At 57.0% G+C, this 17,475-nt stretch overlaps 1 protein-coding gene across 3 annotated transcripts in view; it reads right to left on the bottom strand.

Moving 5' to 3' along the window:
- The window catches only part of SYNJ2 (synaptojanin 2), a 75,458-nt gene that overhangs the window by 1,651 nt on the left and 56,332 nt on the right, over window positions 1-17,475 (bottom strand). For 2 of the 3 annotated variants that reach the window (XM_054722447.1, XM_054722448.1), the window contains exons 16-26: window positions 14,873-15,031; window positions 13,140-13,296; window positions 10,592-10,709; window positions 10,165-10,383; window positions 9,985-10,063; window positions 9,109-9,277; window positions 8,506-8,673; window positions 6,975-7,106; window positions 4,914-5,020; window positions 3,775-3,883; window positions 699-850 (exon numbers count right to left, since the gene is read on the bottom strand). In XM_054722447.1, the coding sequence (XP_054578422.1) occupies window positions 699-850; window positions 3,775-3,883; window positions 4,914-5,020; window positions 6,975-7,106; window positions 8,506-8,673; window positions 9,109-9,277; window positions 9,985-10,063; window positions 10,165-10,383; window positions 10,592-10,709; window positions 13,140-13,296; window positions 14,873-15,031 (1,569 nt within the window). Of the gene's footprint in view, window positions 1-698; window positions 851-3,774; window positions 3,884-4,913; window positions 5,024-6,974; window positions 7,107-8,505; window positions 8,674-9,108; window positions 9,278-9,984; window positions 10,064-10,164; window positions 10,384-10,591; window positions 10,710-13,139; window positions 13,297-14,872; window positions 15,032-17,475 lie in introns of all 3 variants that reach the window. The other variant, XM_054722449.1, reaches the window with a different exon arrangement.

Genomic DNA, 17,475 nt, shown 5'->3' with positions numbered 1-17,475 from the left:
AGCCAAAGCGGGCGGAGGAGACAGCGGGCTGGGTACGCGGAGGCGCCGAGGCCCCGGCCCACACGTCCACGGGGGAGAGCGGGGTCATCTGTCACGAGCAGCGAGGGGTTACCGAGCGTCCGGCACTAGAACACTGCGGTCAAACGGAAGGTCCAGATGCCTCTAGAGGTGCCAGTCTTTGGGCGGCTACTGTCCTGACAAACTCATGCCTCTGAAGCAGCAAGCAAGGCTGGGGAGCTGGGGAGCCAGAGCAGAACACAATCTGCAAGAGAAGTGGCGAGAAGAGCCGTGGCGAGAAGAGCCGTGGCACGTCCGCCTCGCGGGCGGCGCTGCTGGGACCGGTTACTGTTCTCCTAACGCAAACAGGACTGCCCACGTGGCACCTGCACACACGCCGCCGACCACACGGACGGGAGTCCCGGAGCACGGGGAGCAGGCCGCCCCCCGCGGCTCGCTGCGGGGGCTCAGCCGCCAAGCCGCTCCCGGCGTGGTGAGAAATGCCTGGCTTTTCCGCGCAGCCAGAGCCGGGATACGGAGGAGAAAGCAATTGCCAAGCATCTTCCTCAAGGATGGGGCCGTGCCAGGGACTCGTGAGTGTTTATGGAGAGACAGACTCAGTCGAGATGGGACTCTTATCTCGCCAGACGGTCGAGGTTCGAGCAACTCAGGGCTAAGAGGCGGATGCTGCCAGCTCTTACCTTCCCGGTCCTCCTGAAGGTGGGCTTCTTCATGGCAGGGACTCTGGGTGCGGGCCGGCGGGGCAGGAGCGGGGCGGCCCCCACCGCGGGCTCTGGTTTGGAGGACTCCTGGTCCCTCAGGGCCGTGGCATTTAGGACTTCCCCTGGGGGGCCTGAAACATACAAGTGCTTGGCTCAAGTGCCCAGGGCCATGTAATCTTTAGATCAGCTACATTCTGAGGGTCATTTATTGATGCAGTAGATTTCCTTTTTTTTTTTCTGAAAAAGACGCTTGAGGGTTGTCAGGACCAACGAGCTAGCTTTGGCCCCAGCTTCTCACGCTTGCCTCCCAAGCAGGGATGGTGAGCTGGGTCTGTAGGGGTCTCGGTGGGGCATCAGTGACGCCTGACATCACATTCAGAGATGTGTGTGTGTGTGTGCGCTTCTCACGGGAGATGACCTAAAGCTCCTGAAAACCTCGGCAGGGCCCATGATCAAGAAAACGTTAAGTTCAAACTCCAGGCAGGTTTCAAACTTCATACCTCTCCTGCCTCCACATCCACAGCCTTAAAAAAAAAAAAAAAAGCCAACATGGCCTGGCTGGTGCGGCTCAGTTGGCTGAGTGTCGTCTTGTGCACCGAAAGGTTGCCAGTTTGATTCCCAGTCAGGGCACACACCTGGGTTGTGGGTTCGATCCCTGGTCAGGGCATGTACAAAAGGAAACCGATCATTGTTTCTCACATCAATATTTCTCTCTCCCCCCCTTCCTCTTTCTAAACATGTCCTCTGATGAGAATTAAAATATATACACTGCGTGGCCAGATTATTATGATCTCTGAATGCATAATAATTTGGCCACTCAGTGTATATCCTATACAATAAAAGGCTAATATGCAAATTATCCCCTTGACCAGGAGTTCGACCAGCAGGCAGGGCTGGCCAACTGCCCATGTCCCCTCCCCATGGCCAGGCTGGCTGGCCGGACAGCACCCATGCACGAATTCATGCACCAGGCCTCTAATAATATATATATATATATATATATATATACACACTCACATACACTGAGTGGCCAGATTATTATGTGTTCAGAGATCATAATGATCTGGCCACTCAGTGTGTGTGTGTGTGTGTGTGTGTGTGTGTGTGTGTGTGTATAAAAGCCTAAGCGACCGTCCGACCGTTTGACTGGTAGCTATTATGCACACAGACCACCAGGGGGCAGAAGCTCAATACAGGAGCTGAGTGACAGCAACTTTGCAGAGTGCCCTCTCAGACCCCAGGACCCCTCAGGGGATGTCGGACTGCTGGTTTTGGCCTGAACCCCACAGGCCAGGCCGAGGGACCCCACCTGCTGGAGGGACCCCGCTCACTCCACAGATGCCCTTTGAGCTCCGGTGCCACCCCAGGTGCGGCCGGCCGGGGAGGGGCCGTGGAGGTTGGCTCCAGGGCGTGTCTGGCCCGTTTCACCCAGTCCTACCCCACCAGACACCTTCTAATTAATTTACTTTCAATGTGCACACATCCGTGCACCGGGCCTCTGATAGTAATATAACTCACACACCATAAAATATACCCTTTAAAGAATAGTTCTGCAACCATCACTGTCTAATTCCAGAACATCTTCATCACCCCCCCAAAACCCCACACATACCCTAGCACTCATTCCTCCCTCCCTCCTCGCTCAGCCCTGGAAACACTGTAACTTCTGTCTGTGGATTTGCCTGTTCTGCATACACAATGTGTGTGTGTGTGTGTGTGTGTGTGTGTGTGTGTGTGTGTGTACACATAGCATACTATTTTCAAGACTCACCCATGATATAGCATGTATTAGTATGCCATCCTTTTTTATTTTATGGATAATATTCCACTGTATATTTACACCACATTTTATCCACTGACGGACACTTGAGTTGTGACATACACTTATAGTTATACTAGAGGCCCAGTGCACGAACGCTGTGCACGGGTAGAGTCCCTAACGGCTGCCGGCTGCCGGCTGGGGCCTCCCTTCCCCTGCTGCCGCCACCGCTGGCCGGGTTGGGACCGGCCGGGGGGAGGGGCTGCGGGCAGTTGGCTGGCTGGCCCCACCCCCTGGTCGAACTCCTGTTAGAAATTCCGGTCGAGGGGATAATTTGCATACTAGGCTTTTATTATATAGGATTTAAAAAGAAATAAAAAGCAGCCTTGACCAGGTAGCTCAGTTGGTTAGGCGTATCTCCGATACAAGGTACAATCCCAGGTCATATAAGAATCAACCAATGAATACATAAATAAGTGGAGAAATAAACTGATGTTTCTCTCTCTCTCCGCCCCCCTTCCCCTCTCTCTCTAAAATCAATGAAAAAAATAAAAAAATATAAATTGATGTTTAACAAATATTTATTTGAAAATAGATTTAAATTAAAAAGAAACCACCTGAGATGATGTTATCCTATAACAGTGCTTCTCATCCTCTTACTTTCTGCCCTCTTTCGATGTTATTTGAAAATCCCAAATAAGTTAAACACCCTGACTAAAAACAACTCAGCCCCTTGGGCGGCATGTGGCTTTTAGAGGGCATGCTCTCCCCGTTCCAAAATCCAAACAAGTGAGTGACCAGGGCTGTGAACGCAGCGGGGAGATGCTCAGGTAACATATGACTAACGTGGGTTAAGGGAAGTGACAGTAACCACGTGAACCGGCAGTTAAGTTAACTGGGCTCTTTGACATCAAAGAACCGAGAGTTGCTGGTGATTTAGAAAGTGGGCTTTGTGTCTGGAACAGGGATGTGTACCTGAGTACCCCTTCTTCCGCAGGATGGGTTAGTGCCTGGAGCATCAACCTTTGCTACCATTCATTTGTGTTTATGTCACTCTCTCCCTTAAGTACTGCTTAACAATCCTGGGATCCTCTTCATATACTTACTGAATTTTAAATATATAACTGTAAATGGACCATACATCTTAGTGGTGGAATTCTACAAAATGCTGCTAACGGTGGCTTTCGTTTAATCCTGCCTTTAGGAAAAAATTATTTCCTCCTCTCGCCCCGTTTAGTAGGAAGATGAAAAGGAGAAGAGAGTTCCCCGTCGGGAGGAGGCCCCGGGAGCACCTACCGCCTCTGGCTTCCAGGAGACACCGGATGGCGGCCTCTGCCTCCCGGGCGTTGGTGGTTTTGATCTGCTTGACATTGTAAGGCTTACTGATCCCCGTCCTGGCCTTGGGCTGGAGGGCAGATGAGGAGAGAAGTGTTAGGAACACGGGTCGGAAGCAGCCTCACCGGCCAGCTCCCCGCCCACCGATCTGCTCCTGAGCCTTCAGCGGTGACGGTGACGAACACACCGTCCTGTCTGAACCGAGTCCTCAGCCCCTGCCCCGGGGCCGTGCTCCCAGGAGGAGGAATGCGATCGTGTTAGAGCGGGGACCCTCGTCTCCCCACCGGGGGGTCACCGGTTTTTGCAATGTGGACAAGCCAGCCTCTAACCTTCTTTCGATAACCAGGAAAGAGCCAGAGCAGAGCAGAGCCATTTTACGGCCCAGCTGAGTTATTAGAACACCTTCCAGATGTTTCCTTCAAAGTGCCTTTCCCGCCTCCTCACCCAGTTTAAACAGCAGGGTCCCCTTTGCTGACCTGCCTTCAGGCCTGCAAACCCCGGACAGAAGGGTAGCCAACCCCCTGATGGGACCGCATGGCATCTGGCCCCACCCTCTGCCCCTGTCCTGGGGCCCAGTAGCTTCCACCCAGCCACCTCCAGTCTCTAGCAGCCCTGTGCCTCCTCCGGCACTCCGCCTCTCCACCCTCCAAAGCTGTTATTATTCCCAGGGCCCCTTGGGTCTGGTTGAGCCTCTTCTCTCAGCTACCTTCACCCCAGAGCCATCATAATTCTGTCCAGCAAAGGATCGGCATTTCTCCTACTCTCCCTTCTGCCACGCACTGCTCTGCGCACCCGGCCCAAGCCAGGCATCGGGAGAGCGAGAAGCCGGTGAGTCCGGAGGCCAGCAACCCCCCCACACGGGACCCTCGGGTTTTTCATCAACGGGACTTCTCTCCCATGCCCTGCACGGCCATTTAAACGCCCATAAAAAACATGCGACTAAGCTATGGGGTTTGGGGCGGGGGTCGGTGGGCAGTTAGAGGGTTAGAGAGGCAGAAATCGATGTGTGTGCTGAAAAGGGGGACCCCGGGTGAGATGAGGGGCCGAGGACGAACCACAGGCCAAGCCCTGGGCCCTGACGCGTCTCCGGGGCGACTCACCGCCTGCTGGGGCGCTCCGGGCAGCAGCTTGGCTGTCTGCAAGATGGAGTACTGCCCGTGGGTGCCGGAGATGGACACGTCCGAGGCCGACTTCTTCACCATCAAACCTGCTGTGAACACCACAAGGCAGAGTCTCACCCTCAGCGCCGCCGCCGATGCTTCCGGCAAGGTCGCGGCGGCGGGCAGCGAGGCAGCGGCACGGGCCGGGCGGGCGGCTCGGCGGTGGGCACCCGGCGGCCAGCGGGCCCTGATTCTCCCTCTCACGGCTCCTGCTGTGGACGCAGACTCTCTGGAAAAGCACGACTTCCCTGTCACTGCTGGTGTAAATGTCACCCAACGTCCCGGGGACTCACGGGTGGTGAAAGGCCAGGGGGCTTTAAGCGGTTTAGAACGCACTATTGTGACGAGGACCAAGTTTTTAAAACGTGTTGTGGGCAAAAACTGAAAAAAATCCCGAAGCAGGGGAGTCCTCTATGCCAGCGGTCGGCAAACTCATCAGTCAACAGAGCCAAATAGCAACAGCACAACGATGGAAATTTCTTTTGAGAGCCACATTTTTTAAACTTAAACTTCTTCTAACGCCACTTCTTCACAATAGACTCGCCCAGGCCGTGGTATTTTGTGGAAGAGCCACACTCAAGGGGCCAAAGAGCCACATGTGGCTCACGAGCCGCGGTTTGCCGACCACAGCTCTATGCTAAATTACACGTGCAGCCATTAACAGGTCACGTCCTAGAACAACACGTAATGACACAGACATTTGGCAAATGACCAAACAAAATGGTTACCAACTTTGTAAAAAAACATGGAAATAAGAAATTGGATGTCGATGTGCATAATTGGAGAAAGGCTGGCGGTCTTCTGATTCACAGCTATTCTCTCTAGGCAGTCAAGTGAAACGAAGAATTTACTTCTTTTTTATATTTACCTATTTTTATAACTTTTCCACAGAAATATATAGCATTTAAATTTTTGTTTATATTTTATTTTCTGAGTATCAACGCAGAAAAGTGAGAAGTCATGTGCGTCCAGCTCACCATTGGTTACTACTGCGACATAAGCCACGTTGAACCCGATTCTGAAAGTCAAGTCTTAGCAAAATCTAGGTCTAACGGCCACAATTTGGGGGGTAGCAAACAGCAAAGGGAACTCGCAACTGATGAGCAGCATGTCCCAGCCGGGTTCGGGCACTGGTGACAGGCTGGCGGGCGGCACTGTGTTCTGAGGGGCCGGGAGGGCCTCTCCGGGGCCTGGGCTGGGAGGAGGGTGCCTGCAGGTCCAGGGCAGTGCCGGGCCAGCGGCCTGGGCTCAGACAGGAAGCCGCCTGGCGAGAGGCGGGCGTGCGGTCACCTGACAGGTCAGGGGCCTGCATTTCCTCAGGGGAGAGAGGGCCGGGGCCTGGCAGTGCTGCTCAATGGTTGCAGCACCGGCTCGTGCACCAAAGGGCAGAGGCTCTAGTCCTGGTCAAGGGCCCGTAGCTGGGCTGCAGGGTCCAGCCCCAGCCCCGGTTGGGGGGTGTGTGGAGGCACCAATCGGTGTGTCTCTCTCATATCAATATTTCTCCCTCCCTCTCCCTCATTCCCTTCCACTCTCTCTAAAAATCAAAAGAAAAAATGTCCTCGGGTGAGGATTAACAAAGAGAGAGGGGTGGGTGTGCGTGTGTGTGTGTGTGTGTGTGTGTGTGTGTGTGGCAGCACTCAAGGGGAGAAGATTCCGGAAGACGCTGTGGGGCTGGGGAGAAGCTAAAAAGCGCCCGCGCTGGGCTGAGGCCCGGGTTCCCATTCTCCGCGGAAGCAGCTAGAAGCAGAGCGCAGCCACAGGAGGACCGGGACGTCTCACAAAGGATCGCCAACGGGCCGAGAAACCCAGCCGCACCTCCCATACCAAATGTCATGGGTTTGAGACAAAAAGAGGCCCAAGGAGGGCAGAGGGCGGAGGGCGGAGGGCAGAGGGCAGAGGGCAGTGCATGTGGCCCGGAGGCCGGGAAGGTGCGGCCACTGGTGCGGAGCGGGAGCGGGAGTGCGCAGCGTCCAGCGGGGTGAGCCCAGCAGCGAGTCTTACTTGGCGGGGGCGGCCTCTGCGGCGGGTGGGGCGGCCGGGGCCTGTTGGGGACCGACAGAGACCTACTTGGACAGCGGAGACGGTCCCCCACGGCTTCCAGCTCCTGCGTTAGCTCCACCAGGGCGGCGTCATCTGGAGGACACGCGGGACGGGAGGGAGGGAGGTGAGCGGGGAGCACCTGTGTGCGGAGCCACCTGGGGCAGGCGGGCTCCGGGGAGCCGAAGTGTCCCCCTGGCGGCTGGCACACCAGCCTTGTCCAGGCGGGAGAGACGCCGGAAACGTGAGAGCACGGGGAGGCGTGTTTCCTCCTCAAACAGCCCACAGGACGTCGGCACCGAGCAGAGGCCGCAGCGGGAAACCGAGCCGCCTCCTCAGCCCTCGCGCTGCACACAGGACACCTAACTGCGACGCCGAGAACCATCCCTCGTCCCTGCAGCCGGGCAGCCTCAGCCACAGCCCCGTGTGCAGTGTCCGGGCACTCAGGTCCCAAGCATTTAGCCAGGCCCGCGACGTCACCGATGTTCCCCATCCGGACCACCTAGCCCAGCCCTCCAAGGCTAAAGCCGCATGAGGAAGTGCTGCCCGTGTTTCATTACATGTATGTATCATGTGTAAACGCAGAACAAGTTCAGGTCTTCTCACACTGCAACACAGCCCGGTCCATTTCCCTTTGGCTCCGACACCCCATCCCTCAAATCCACCTGGGTGCCCACCAGGTGGCTGGGCAGCCCACACAGCCCGTTGCGCTAGTCTTCATTCCAAGAGGTCCCTGGCCCTGGTCGGTTTGGCTCAACGGACAGAGCATCAGCCTGTGGACCGAAGGGTCCAGGTTCGAGACCAGGTCAGGGCACATGCCTCAGCTGCGGGCTCGATCCCCAGTGGGAGGTGAGCAGAAGGCAGACGAGCAATCATTCTCTCTCATCATTGATGTTTCTATCTCTCTCTCTCCCTCTCCCTTCCTCTCTGAAATCAATAAAAATATGTTTTAAAAAACTATTCAAGAGTCAACTATACTGTATAATCTAGGGATGTGCAGTTCAATCCACATGCCTTTCAGTCAGTGGTGATATAATGATGCTAATGTTGATATCATTAATTACATATATGTGTGTGTGTGTGTGTGTGTGTATATATGTGTGTGTGTGTGTGTGTGTGTGTGTATATATACATATATATGTACATATAAAATTATGTAATGTATAAAATTATTAATATATAACAATATAATGTTATAAAAAAATAACAGACCAGCAACTTAGCACAGATATTGAACATGCCTCTTACAGGACTGAATCAGAAAAGTTTTGGAGAGGAAAAAAAAATCAAATGTAAAATCAGTTCAGAGCTGTGGCCACTGGAATAAAACCAGCGTGGTGGCAGCTGCCCCCTTCCCAGAGCCCCGTGCCCATCGTTTTCGGTGACCGCGTGGGTTAGCCCTCATGGGACGGCGCCCTTGGCTGCGGCATCACGCAGAGATGCTGAGAAAAGAGATCTCGTGCCCAAGGCTATTAGGAAGGAGAGGCCCAGCTACCTCTGTAGGTCGGGTGTTGCTTCTTTTTGGGGAGCGCAGGTGACTTGCTGGGCGGTGCCGCCGTGGAGCCGGGGGCATCGGAAAGGTCGTCGCCGCCCAGCTCGCTGTCTGAGACCACAGGCTGACTCGGGTCCTCCAGATAGTCTTCGTCCTCTTCGAGAACATCCCCTGGGGAACAAGGGAGCCACAGACGATTAGGGTGGAAGGCCGTCACTTTCATGGGGGGCCTGTCTCGGCACCAAGGCCGACAGTGGGTGTCAGGACCCCTCGGCCCACCTGCAAGCAGCCCACGGGAGCCCACGGGACCCCCAGGACGGGACCCGAATTCCATTCATGCCTGGGACGGGGACCAAACCGAAGCCCTGACATCCTCACAACCACTGCTTTCCAGGGAAGTCTCCGCGTCTCCTGTCCTAGCTGCCGTTCCACACATCACCCTGCACACACATGCTGCCCACCTCATCGCTGGGACACACTGCCCCGGAGCCCGTGTCCGTGCCGAGGCCACGTCTCGGAAGGGCTCCCGACCACCCATGCCCGCCGCTGGGAGCACGGCCTCCTGCAGCCTCGCCACCCGACCGGAAGGCCTGCCGGGCCACTCACCCTCTGACTCGTAGTCCGAGCTGGTGAGGTCGAAGCCCTCCTCCAGCAGGCAGGAGTTGGCGGTGGGCGACACGGGCGCCAGGCTCTCCCGCTGCCGCAGGAGCTCGGCCTGCAGCCCTTTCAGCCAGTCCCTGGTCTTCGGCCGGATCTGCACGGCCCTGCCCTTCACCTGCGGGACAGCGCCGCCCGAGTGAGCGCAGCGCCCCACCGGCCCGCGGGGCCCCTGCCTCCCGCTCACACGCCGGTCCGGTGCCGGGAGCCGGGCCGGCTGCACGCCCGCCAAGCACAGCGGGGCCTGGCCTCGGGCAGGCTCGCCCCGGGTCTAAGCAGAAGGCAAACCATCGTCTTCAGCTTTTCATTCCGCGTGAATTTAAAATCGTCAAAATGGAAGACACCTGGGCTGCCTGTTCCAAAATGCAGACTCTGAAAGGTGGGAACCTCTTTCCTGCCCAGGGCCACTGGACGTTTATAGCATCGTTTGCAGACCAGGCAAAACGACCACCTTAAACATCAGCCTGCTGTGTTTGGTCACACACTTAGTTCACTCACCCCTAACGCCTGGGCAGGGCCAGCCCACATGGTTTCTTTTTATACGGCCCCCGGGCCAGACGTTCCCCACCCGTGCTCTCAAGAGAAAGACAGCAACACTCCCCTACGGAGGCGCGAGCACAGACAGACCCAGGAACCCGGCGGGAACGAGACTCCAAAACCTGCTCTTTCTCCCAAATTCTGCATCAGACACCTCAGCAAAGGGACCAGGAGGAGATGCCCGGTGAAGGGTCCTGGCCTCCGCCCTCACGCGGAGCCAACGCCTAACGACACGGTGAGGAGAGGGGACATGTGACCCTGAGGACGCACGGGACCAAGCGGACTCACCTTCATGCCGTCCACATCGAGGACGCTGAGAGCCGAGTGACTGTCTGCAAACGTCACCAGCATCTGCCCTTGGTTGATCCTGGAATAAAGGAAATGGCCCAGTCAACCCGGGAGCCTCGGCAGCCCCCACGGGCCTGGCTGTCACCCCAGCGGCCGCCCGCCGGGCGGGGCAGCCATCACCTGACGAGGACAATCGTCCCGTAGTTCTCCAGGGTCTGCATGAGCTCGGCGCGCACATCCTCAGGAAACTCGTTCTCCTCCTCGGAGGAGGGCGACTGGAGGTTGACGACGACGGTGGCGTCCAGGGGGCCCTGGAAAGAGGACACTTCCTGGAACACCCTCTCCCGCGCCCCCACGTCGACTTCTTGAACTTCCACCTCCACGATGGCCAGCACGGGTCTGTGAGACACGGAGGGAAGATGGGCAGCGGTTAGCCCGGGTGCGACGGCCACACCGCGCCCCGTCCCCAGAGCTCCTGTGAACGGAAACCCCCACCAGCCTGAGGCGGCCCCCGAGCGGCCCTGCGGCCTCCCCGGGCTGTCCCGGGGTCTCCGTCTCCCCGGGGTCTCCGCAGAGGAGCCTGTGCCCACGGCAGCGAGGTCCGTACCTGTGATCCGACGCCTGCAGCTCCGCTCGGCCGTAATACTTGAGGGATCCGGGAGACCAGGTGTGTCTGACCTTGGTGTCCGCATCGAGGTCGTTGTCTAGAAGGTTGAGTTCTCCAGCTACTCACGGGGTTCCGATCCAGAGACCCACAGACAACACAACATGGTATCAACATACACGGATGCCGAATACAGAACTGGTACCACAGGGACGGACCACACGTGACTCAAACTCTTTCGCTCTAACCCTTGGACCTGGGCTCCAGAACGTCTCCCACGTGGATTGTCCAAGACAGTAAGCCAGCCCCACCCGCACCCTCCCCAGTGGGCACAGTGAGAGGGGGGGCACGGAAATCACGCTGTGGGGCTCCCGTCCCAGGGCGCAGGGACACAGGTCTGCAGCCCTCTGCACAGCAGGAGATGCCAGGCCGAGGCTGGGGACACCAGGCCGCTCGGTGCCCTGGGGCCACCAGGTGCCCCAAACGGATCTGAACTAAATGTATCTTTCAATCTGCAGGTGTGACTTCCTGGCTTTGAAATCTCAGCAAATGTCTCACCAGAGAAGTTCAGTTGTTTATTTATGTACCAGTTTACAGGTGGTCTAATTTTATTTTATCTTATTGTTATTTTTTAAACATTTAACTTATTTGAAAATAATTTCAAAATTATATGAAAGTTCAAGGAACACCCATACATCCTTTTCCCAGGTTCCGTTTTGCTCCATTTGCTTTTTTATAAAAAGTTATCTTTATTGTTGAAAGTATTATAGACGTCCCCCCTTTCTTTCCCATCGACGCCTTCCACCCTGCACCCGCTCCTCCCGGGTCTTCACTCCACTATTGTCTGTGTCCTAATATATAAAACCCTGGGTTGTAACGACCAGTAACGATCAGGTAGGCAGACCAGGGGTTAGAGGAAATCAGATAGGCAGACAGCCCCTCCCTGGACTGGCCCTGCCAGTGGTTAGGGGCAATCAGGCAGGCAGGCAGAGTGGTTAGGGGTGATCAGGTAGGCAGACCAGAAGTTAGGGGTAATCAGGTAGGTAAGCAAGCAGTTAGGAGCGATCAGGTAGACAGACGGCCCCTCGCAGGGCTGGCCCCGCCCCCCAGCAAAGAAAGAGGGAGGCCCAGGCCAACCAAGCCATTGCACCCCAGCCTGTCACCTGCAGAGGGAGGCCACGGGTGGCAGGGGAGGGAGGGGGCAGCGCTGCAGGGATGGCAAGCAGTAGCAGCGGCGGGGGTGGGGCCAGCTGCCTGTAGCCCGGGGAAGGAAAGACCCGATAGACCCTGATCTCAGGCCAGGCCTAGGGACCCTACCCGAGGGGTCCCGGATTGTGAGAGGGTGCAGGACGGGCTGAGGGACCCCCCCACCCTGGAGTGCACGAATTTTTGTGCACCGGGCCTCTAGTATGCATATAAGATCCCCGATTAATCACTCCCCCCACACCCCCACTTTCCTTCTAATTTTAAATCAACTGCACTTCATAGCTGGGGTCATCGGCCCAGACATACTGAAGCTAAATGATAGCAAACCCTTATCTTTCCCGTTGGGTTCGGAACCGGGCTTTAGCAGATGAGGTTTGGTTGAAAGGAGCGGCCTGGGTGACGTGCAGCTGTGTGAGGGCAGGCGGTGGGGAAGGCGTGGCTTCTCTCCTGTTCCCCATTGGAACAGGGGGGTGGAGTGGGGGACCATGGTGCACGGACGGGGAGTCCGGAGCAGGTGCTTGCAGACCGGTCTCCCGAGAGAGGACAGCGGGGAGCACCCCAAAGCACACCTCCCGGAGCGCAGGGGCTGGCGCCGGGAGGACTGTGCGCAGCTTTGGGTTGTCAAGGAAACGTTCCTTATGTAGCCGAGTGGGAGGCTGATCAATGTGACCCTGCTTGTGGTGCTGACCCCCCCGCCCCTCCAGCCCGGAGAGCCGCAGCGCCCACACACCTGTCCTGTCGAGGAGATGCTGACCCCGCCCCCCGCCCCCTCCAGCCCGGAGAGCCGCAGCTCCCACGCACCTGTCCTATCGGGGGGATGCTGACCCCCCGCCCCCTCCAGCCCGGAGAGCCGCAGCTCCCACGCTCCTGTCCTGTCGAGGGGATGCTGACCTCCCCCCCGCCCCCTCCAGCCCGGAGAGCCGCAGCGCCCACGCACCTGTCCTATCGAGGGGATGCTGACCCCCCCCGCCCCCTCCAGCCAGGAGAGCCGCAGCTCCCACACACCTGTCCTGTCGAGGGGATGCTGACCCCCTGCCCCTCCAGCCCAGAGAGCCGCAGCTCCCACGCACCTGTCCTGTCAAAGGGATGCTGACCCCCCCCCGTCCCCTCGAGCCCGGAGAGCCGCAGCTCCCACACACCTGTCCTGTCGAAGGGATGCTGACCCCCCCACCCTCCTCCAGCCCGGAGAGCCGCAGCTCCCATGCACCTGTCCGGTCGAGGGGATGCTGACCCCCCCCCCGGCCCCTCCAGCCCGGAGAGCCGCAGGGCCCACGCACCTGTCCTGTCGAGGGGATGCTGACCCCCCCCGCCCCCTCCAGCCCGGAGAGCCGCAGCGCCCACGCACCTGTCCGGTCGAAGGGATGCCTCCTCCTCCACCACAGGACCCTGTCCGTCCAGGCCGGGGTGCGGCACTTGTCGCTCGTGTCGTAGGCGGCGGAGCCGACGTCGTACTTGTAGGTGGGTCCAAAGTCAATGCTGCCTTCGTGGAAGTCTTTAAAAATCTAGTGGGCGGAAAAGAAGCCACGCGCTCACCTTAGTTCTCCGCGCTCCTACGTCCCAGAACCCACGTCACATTTACAGACCTGCCTACAACGGGACGCGTGCGTGCCTTTTAATCAGAAAGCAGTGGGGACTGTCTGTTCACCTGTCTGACTCACTCCCACTGGGTGCACCCCTCCCCCGACACCCGCCTATCGCACCGTCTGCTGGTTGGCCCCGCAGACAGTGAGGGGCACGAGGCAAGGAGGCACAGGCGGGCCCAGCAGGGCCCAGCCACACCCAGCCAGGCCGTAACCGATGTCTGTTCACCACACGAACTCTGTGACCGAAGCCCAGAACTGAGGTTGAGCTCTCCTCCTCTTCCTTTAGCTCTAGGTCCAGCCTTGGTCCCGGGCGAGGCCCAGGAACAGCCGCCTGCTCAGTGCCATGCGTAGGGAGGGTGCGGAGAACACGGGTGGGAGGAAGGAACGGTGTGGTGACGTTTCCTCAGCGCCCCATGCCTGGCAGGGCTGAGGGGGATGGGCAGGGGAAACCTGGAGGAACATCCGAATCTCGCTGAAGGGGAGATCTAACTTCCCAGTTCTCATGCATTTTAACCAGCTGCCTTCTCGGAAGGTAAATGGAAGTTAGCGGTGCTTCCCTCATCCCAGCCCAGCTGCTGGAAAGCTAACAGGCACCAAAATAAGCAAACACTGTCAGCTGGAGGAGGAAATAAGTTTTGGGGCATCTGGGGGCTAGCCAGGGTGACCTTGCAGAATTGAGGTGGTCATGGCCCAGGGAATTGCTAAAATCTGCACAAGGGTCACGTAAGGGTCATGAGCTGTGCAGTTCCAGTCCTGGACAGTATCATAGCTCTGTTACTGACCCCTGTGACCGTGGATGAATTATTGGACCTTAGCCTCAGTTTTCTTGTCTATAAAATGGGTATAATAACTAATTTGTAGGATGGCCTTGAGAATTAACCGTACAAATTGGCATGTAAAATGTACATCGATACTGGTCTAATTTGTTAGTGTCTTCACCAATGAGAACTAGAGATATCACCCAGATCCAGTATTCTGAGCGGAGTCTGAAGCGTCCCTCCTGGCTGAGACCATCTGAAGTACAGCAGTCCCTGCAAGGTCTGCACTGAGCAGGAGGGGGTTGCTCAGGTGCTGAGACGGGGCCGTTCCCAGCTCAGATGCTGTGACTCACACCGAGTGCAGCTATTTTCTGGTTTGACAGAGTCAGGGACAGCAACCCCCCCTTCCCCCCGCCCGCCAAAGCACAGGCTCTGATGGTGCAGAGAACCTCCTGCCGCCGGTGGCTCCTGTAGCTGCTACCGTGCCGGCAGGCGTGCTTTCATACGGCGATGGCCCCTCCGCCGTGAGAGGACACAGACCCCGACACAGCCCGCGAGGGGGGCACAGGACGTGTGTGTGTGTGTGTGTGTGAACGGACGATGACACCCATTTCCTACGACGTCACGATCCTTTTTAATCTACTCCTGGAACTTAACCTGCCGGACGCGAGCATGCACATCTGCACGTTGCTCCCTAGGGGAGCAGCTGCCCAAACTGCTCTGAAAGCACCACTTACTTTCCCACTGGATTTCTGCAGGTGTAGCTGATCGAACTCCAGAAGTTTCTTCCAGTCTTGGCGCTTGACAAAATAGAAGACTTCTTCGTACGTGAGGTCGATGCGGTAGTTGAAGTCGCCACACCAAAACACGTAGTCATGAGAGAAGATGTTCCTTCCCTAAATGGAGAAGAAAATCACAGCCGTTCAGGCCCACCTTCCAGGGACGGTGGGAGGGCAGGGACGCTCCCCGCGCAGGTGACAAGCGGACGCATTTTCTTAAATGTCGCTTTAAAGAAGTCTTCTGCGAAAGCATCTTACGTTTCACTCATCCCCGAGGCCTGCTGGGGAGCTTCTACAAGGCTTACTTTTTGTTTTAAATCATCCTGCGTTTGAGTGGTTCGGAGGAATTCCCCACCCTTCCCGGCAGCATGGCTGCCAACATCTGCTCTGCTGACCTCCCCCCGCCCCCCGATGGGCAGGCTGAGCTCCTGCCTTTATGTCTGGACCCTCAGAGCCGCCCGAACCTTCCGTCTGTGAGGATGAGGTTCAAGGAAACAAGTAAAATTGCACAGGACGCGCAACTTCATAAAACGTCACGGATTTCATACATTTTCTTTCTCCTTTTGCTCTTGTTAACCCTCACCCCAGGATATTTTTCCATTGATTTTTAGGGAGAGTGGGAGAGAGAGGGAAAGACAGACAGAAACATTGACGTGAGAGAAACACATCGATTGGTTGCCTCCTACACACACCCCGACCGGGGCCCCGGGCCGGGGAGGAGCCTGCAACCAAGGGACGTGCCCTTGACCGCCATCGAACCCGGGACCCTTTGGTCCGCAGGCTGACGCTCTATCCACTGAGCCAAACCGGCTAGGGCAGGATTTCATACATTTTCATCTGTGACCCTCCCTCCCCATCTCGCCCAGTCACTCGGACCTGGCAGCCCGGTCCCTCGCCCTCCCTTCCCCCAGGAGTCACGGTGAGAGCGGCCGCTCCCTATCGCCTGTCTCCGGGGCTGGGCTCTGTCCCGGGCACCCCTCACGGCAGCCCCTGAAGCACACCCTGCCGGCTCCGGCTCTTTTCCAGGTTAAAAAAAAGTTCAAAAAACTGGCTGAAGGCTACACAACTAGCGTGTGATAAAGACAAGACCTGAACTCGGCTCCCAAATCTGTTTCTGTTCCGCTACCCCCCAACCCACAGCACTCATCTGGGCAGAAGATTAAAATGACCAGGACCACAGACAGTGAGTGCTAGGGAAGGCTGTCCAGAACCTTCTATGGTGACGGAGACAGTCCCGCCTGCGCTGTCCAAGCCAGGACCGCCAGCCGCTGCTGCCACGGAGCACTTGGAATGTGGCCAGCACAGCCGAGGGGTTTTAATTTTAATTCATTTCAATTTAAACAGCCGTTATGTGGCTAGCAGCTCCTTTATTGGACAGTGCAGGTGTGGGAACCTTCATTATTTCCACTGTTGAAAAGGGAGCTATATATCTTTTAATTACTTAGAACGTGTCCTTCCACTAGGCCAGTGGTCGGCAAACTCATTCGTCAACAGAGCCAAATATCAACAGGACAACGACTGAAATTTCTTTTGAGAGCCACATTTTTTAAACTTAAACTTCTTCTAACACCACTGCTTCAAAATAGACTCGCCCAGGCCGTGGTATTTTGTGGAAGAGCCACACTCAAGGGGCCAGAGAGCCGCACGTGGCTCGCGAGCCACAGTTTGCCGACCACTGCAATAGGTCATATTTTGAATGCACTGGTAAGTGACAAGGTTCGACCTTTTGAATTACACAGACACACGAGGAAGATACACACAATGTCCTACAGAGTCTGGAAAATGACAAAGCGCCCACTTCCCAACTCCTCTGTTTCTTCTTTAATCCAGGAACCAAGACGCCGAGGCCTGCGGCACTCATTCATGAACACCAAGGCCTTCCTGCCTCGCGTGCTGGGGCCGCCTCGGAAAGGAGATGCCGTTCCCGGGGTCTGGCCTCCCGGTGACGAGCTCGGGACCTAACGGGCCGTGTGGCTGACACTGCGGCGAGCACAGCTGAGGTCTCTTCTCCCTCCGGGAGGCCGGTGGCTTGCAGCAGGCGGAAGGTGTGCGGCCAGGTTGGCACAGAACATTCCAATCTGAATCCGGAGGAAAATCCGCCGGCTTCAGAGTGAAAAGCTCTGGGTCACCACTAGAGGGCAGCGCAACGCATGTTACCGGTGGCCCTGTGAGCGGATGGGCGGCCCAGGGCTCCCGAGTCAAACACTCCCTGGTTTTGAAAACGGGCCTTCTCATCGGAGCCACAACAGAATGTCTGTGCCGAGACTGAATCTCCAGAAAACAGCCCTGTGCTGTTCTCCACCAGCTCGGACAAAGAACGGACACTTTGCCTTTCCTTCCCCGTTCCACACGCTTGAATCAGAAAACCGGAAAACGCACGTAAGAACACGCAGGGTACGTAAGACATGGAAGAGATGTATGAAGACGAGGCGTGGTCCCTCCAGGCTGGACGCCCTGGGCTTGCCTCCACGGTACCAGCCAAGGTCACCCCTCCCCCAGCACACGTTCCCAAGGCAGGGACCCTGCTCTGGGGGCGTCCCCAGGGCCTGCCCACGCGGGGG

Source organism: Eptesicus fuscus, chromosome 10 (assembly GCF_027574615.1).
Source record: "Eptesicus fuscus isolate TK198812 chromosome 10, DD_ASM_mEF_20220401, whole genome shotgun sequence".
NCBI classification, from domain to species: domain Eukaryota; kingdom Metazoa; phylum Chordata; class Mammalia; order Chiroptera; family Vespertilionidae; genus Eptesicus; species Eptesicus fuscus.
Note: the sequence above shows the minus strand (reverse complement) of the source record. Positions and strands in the feature narration are given on the sequence as shown.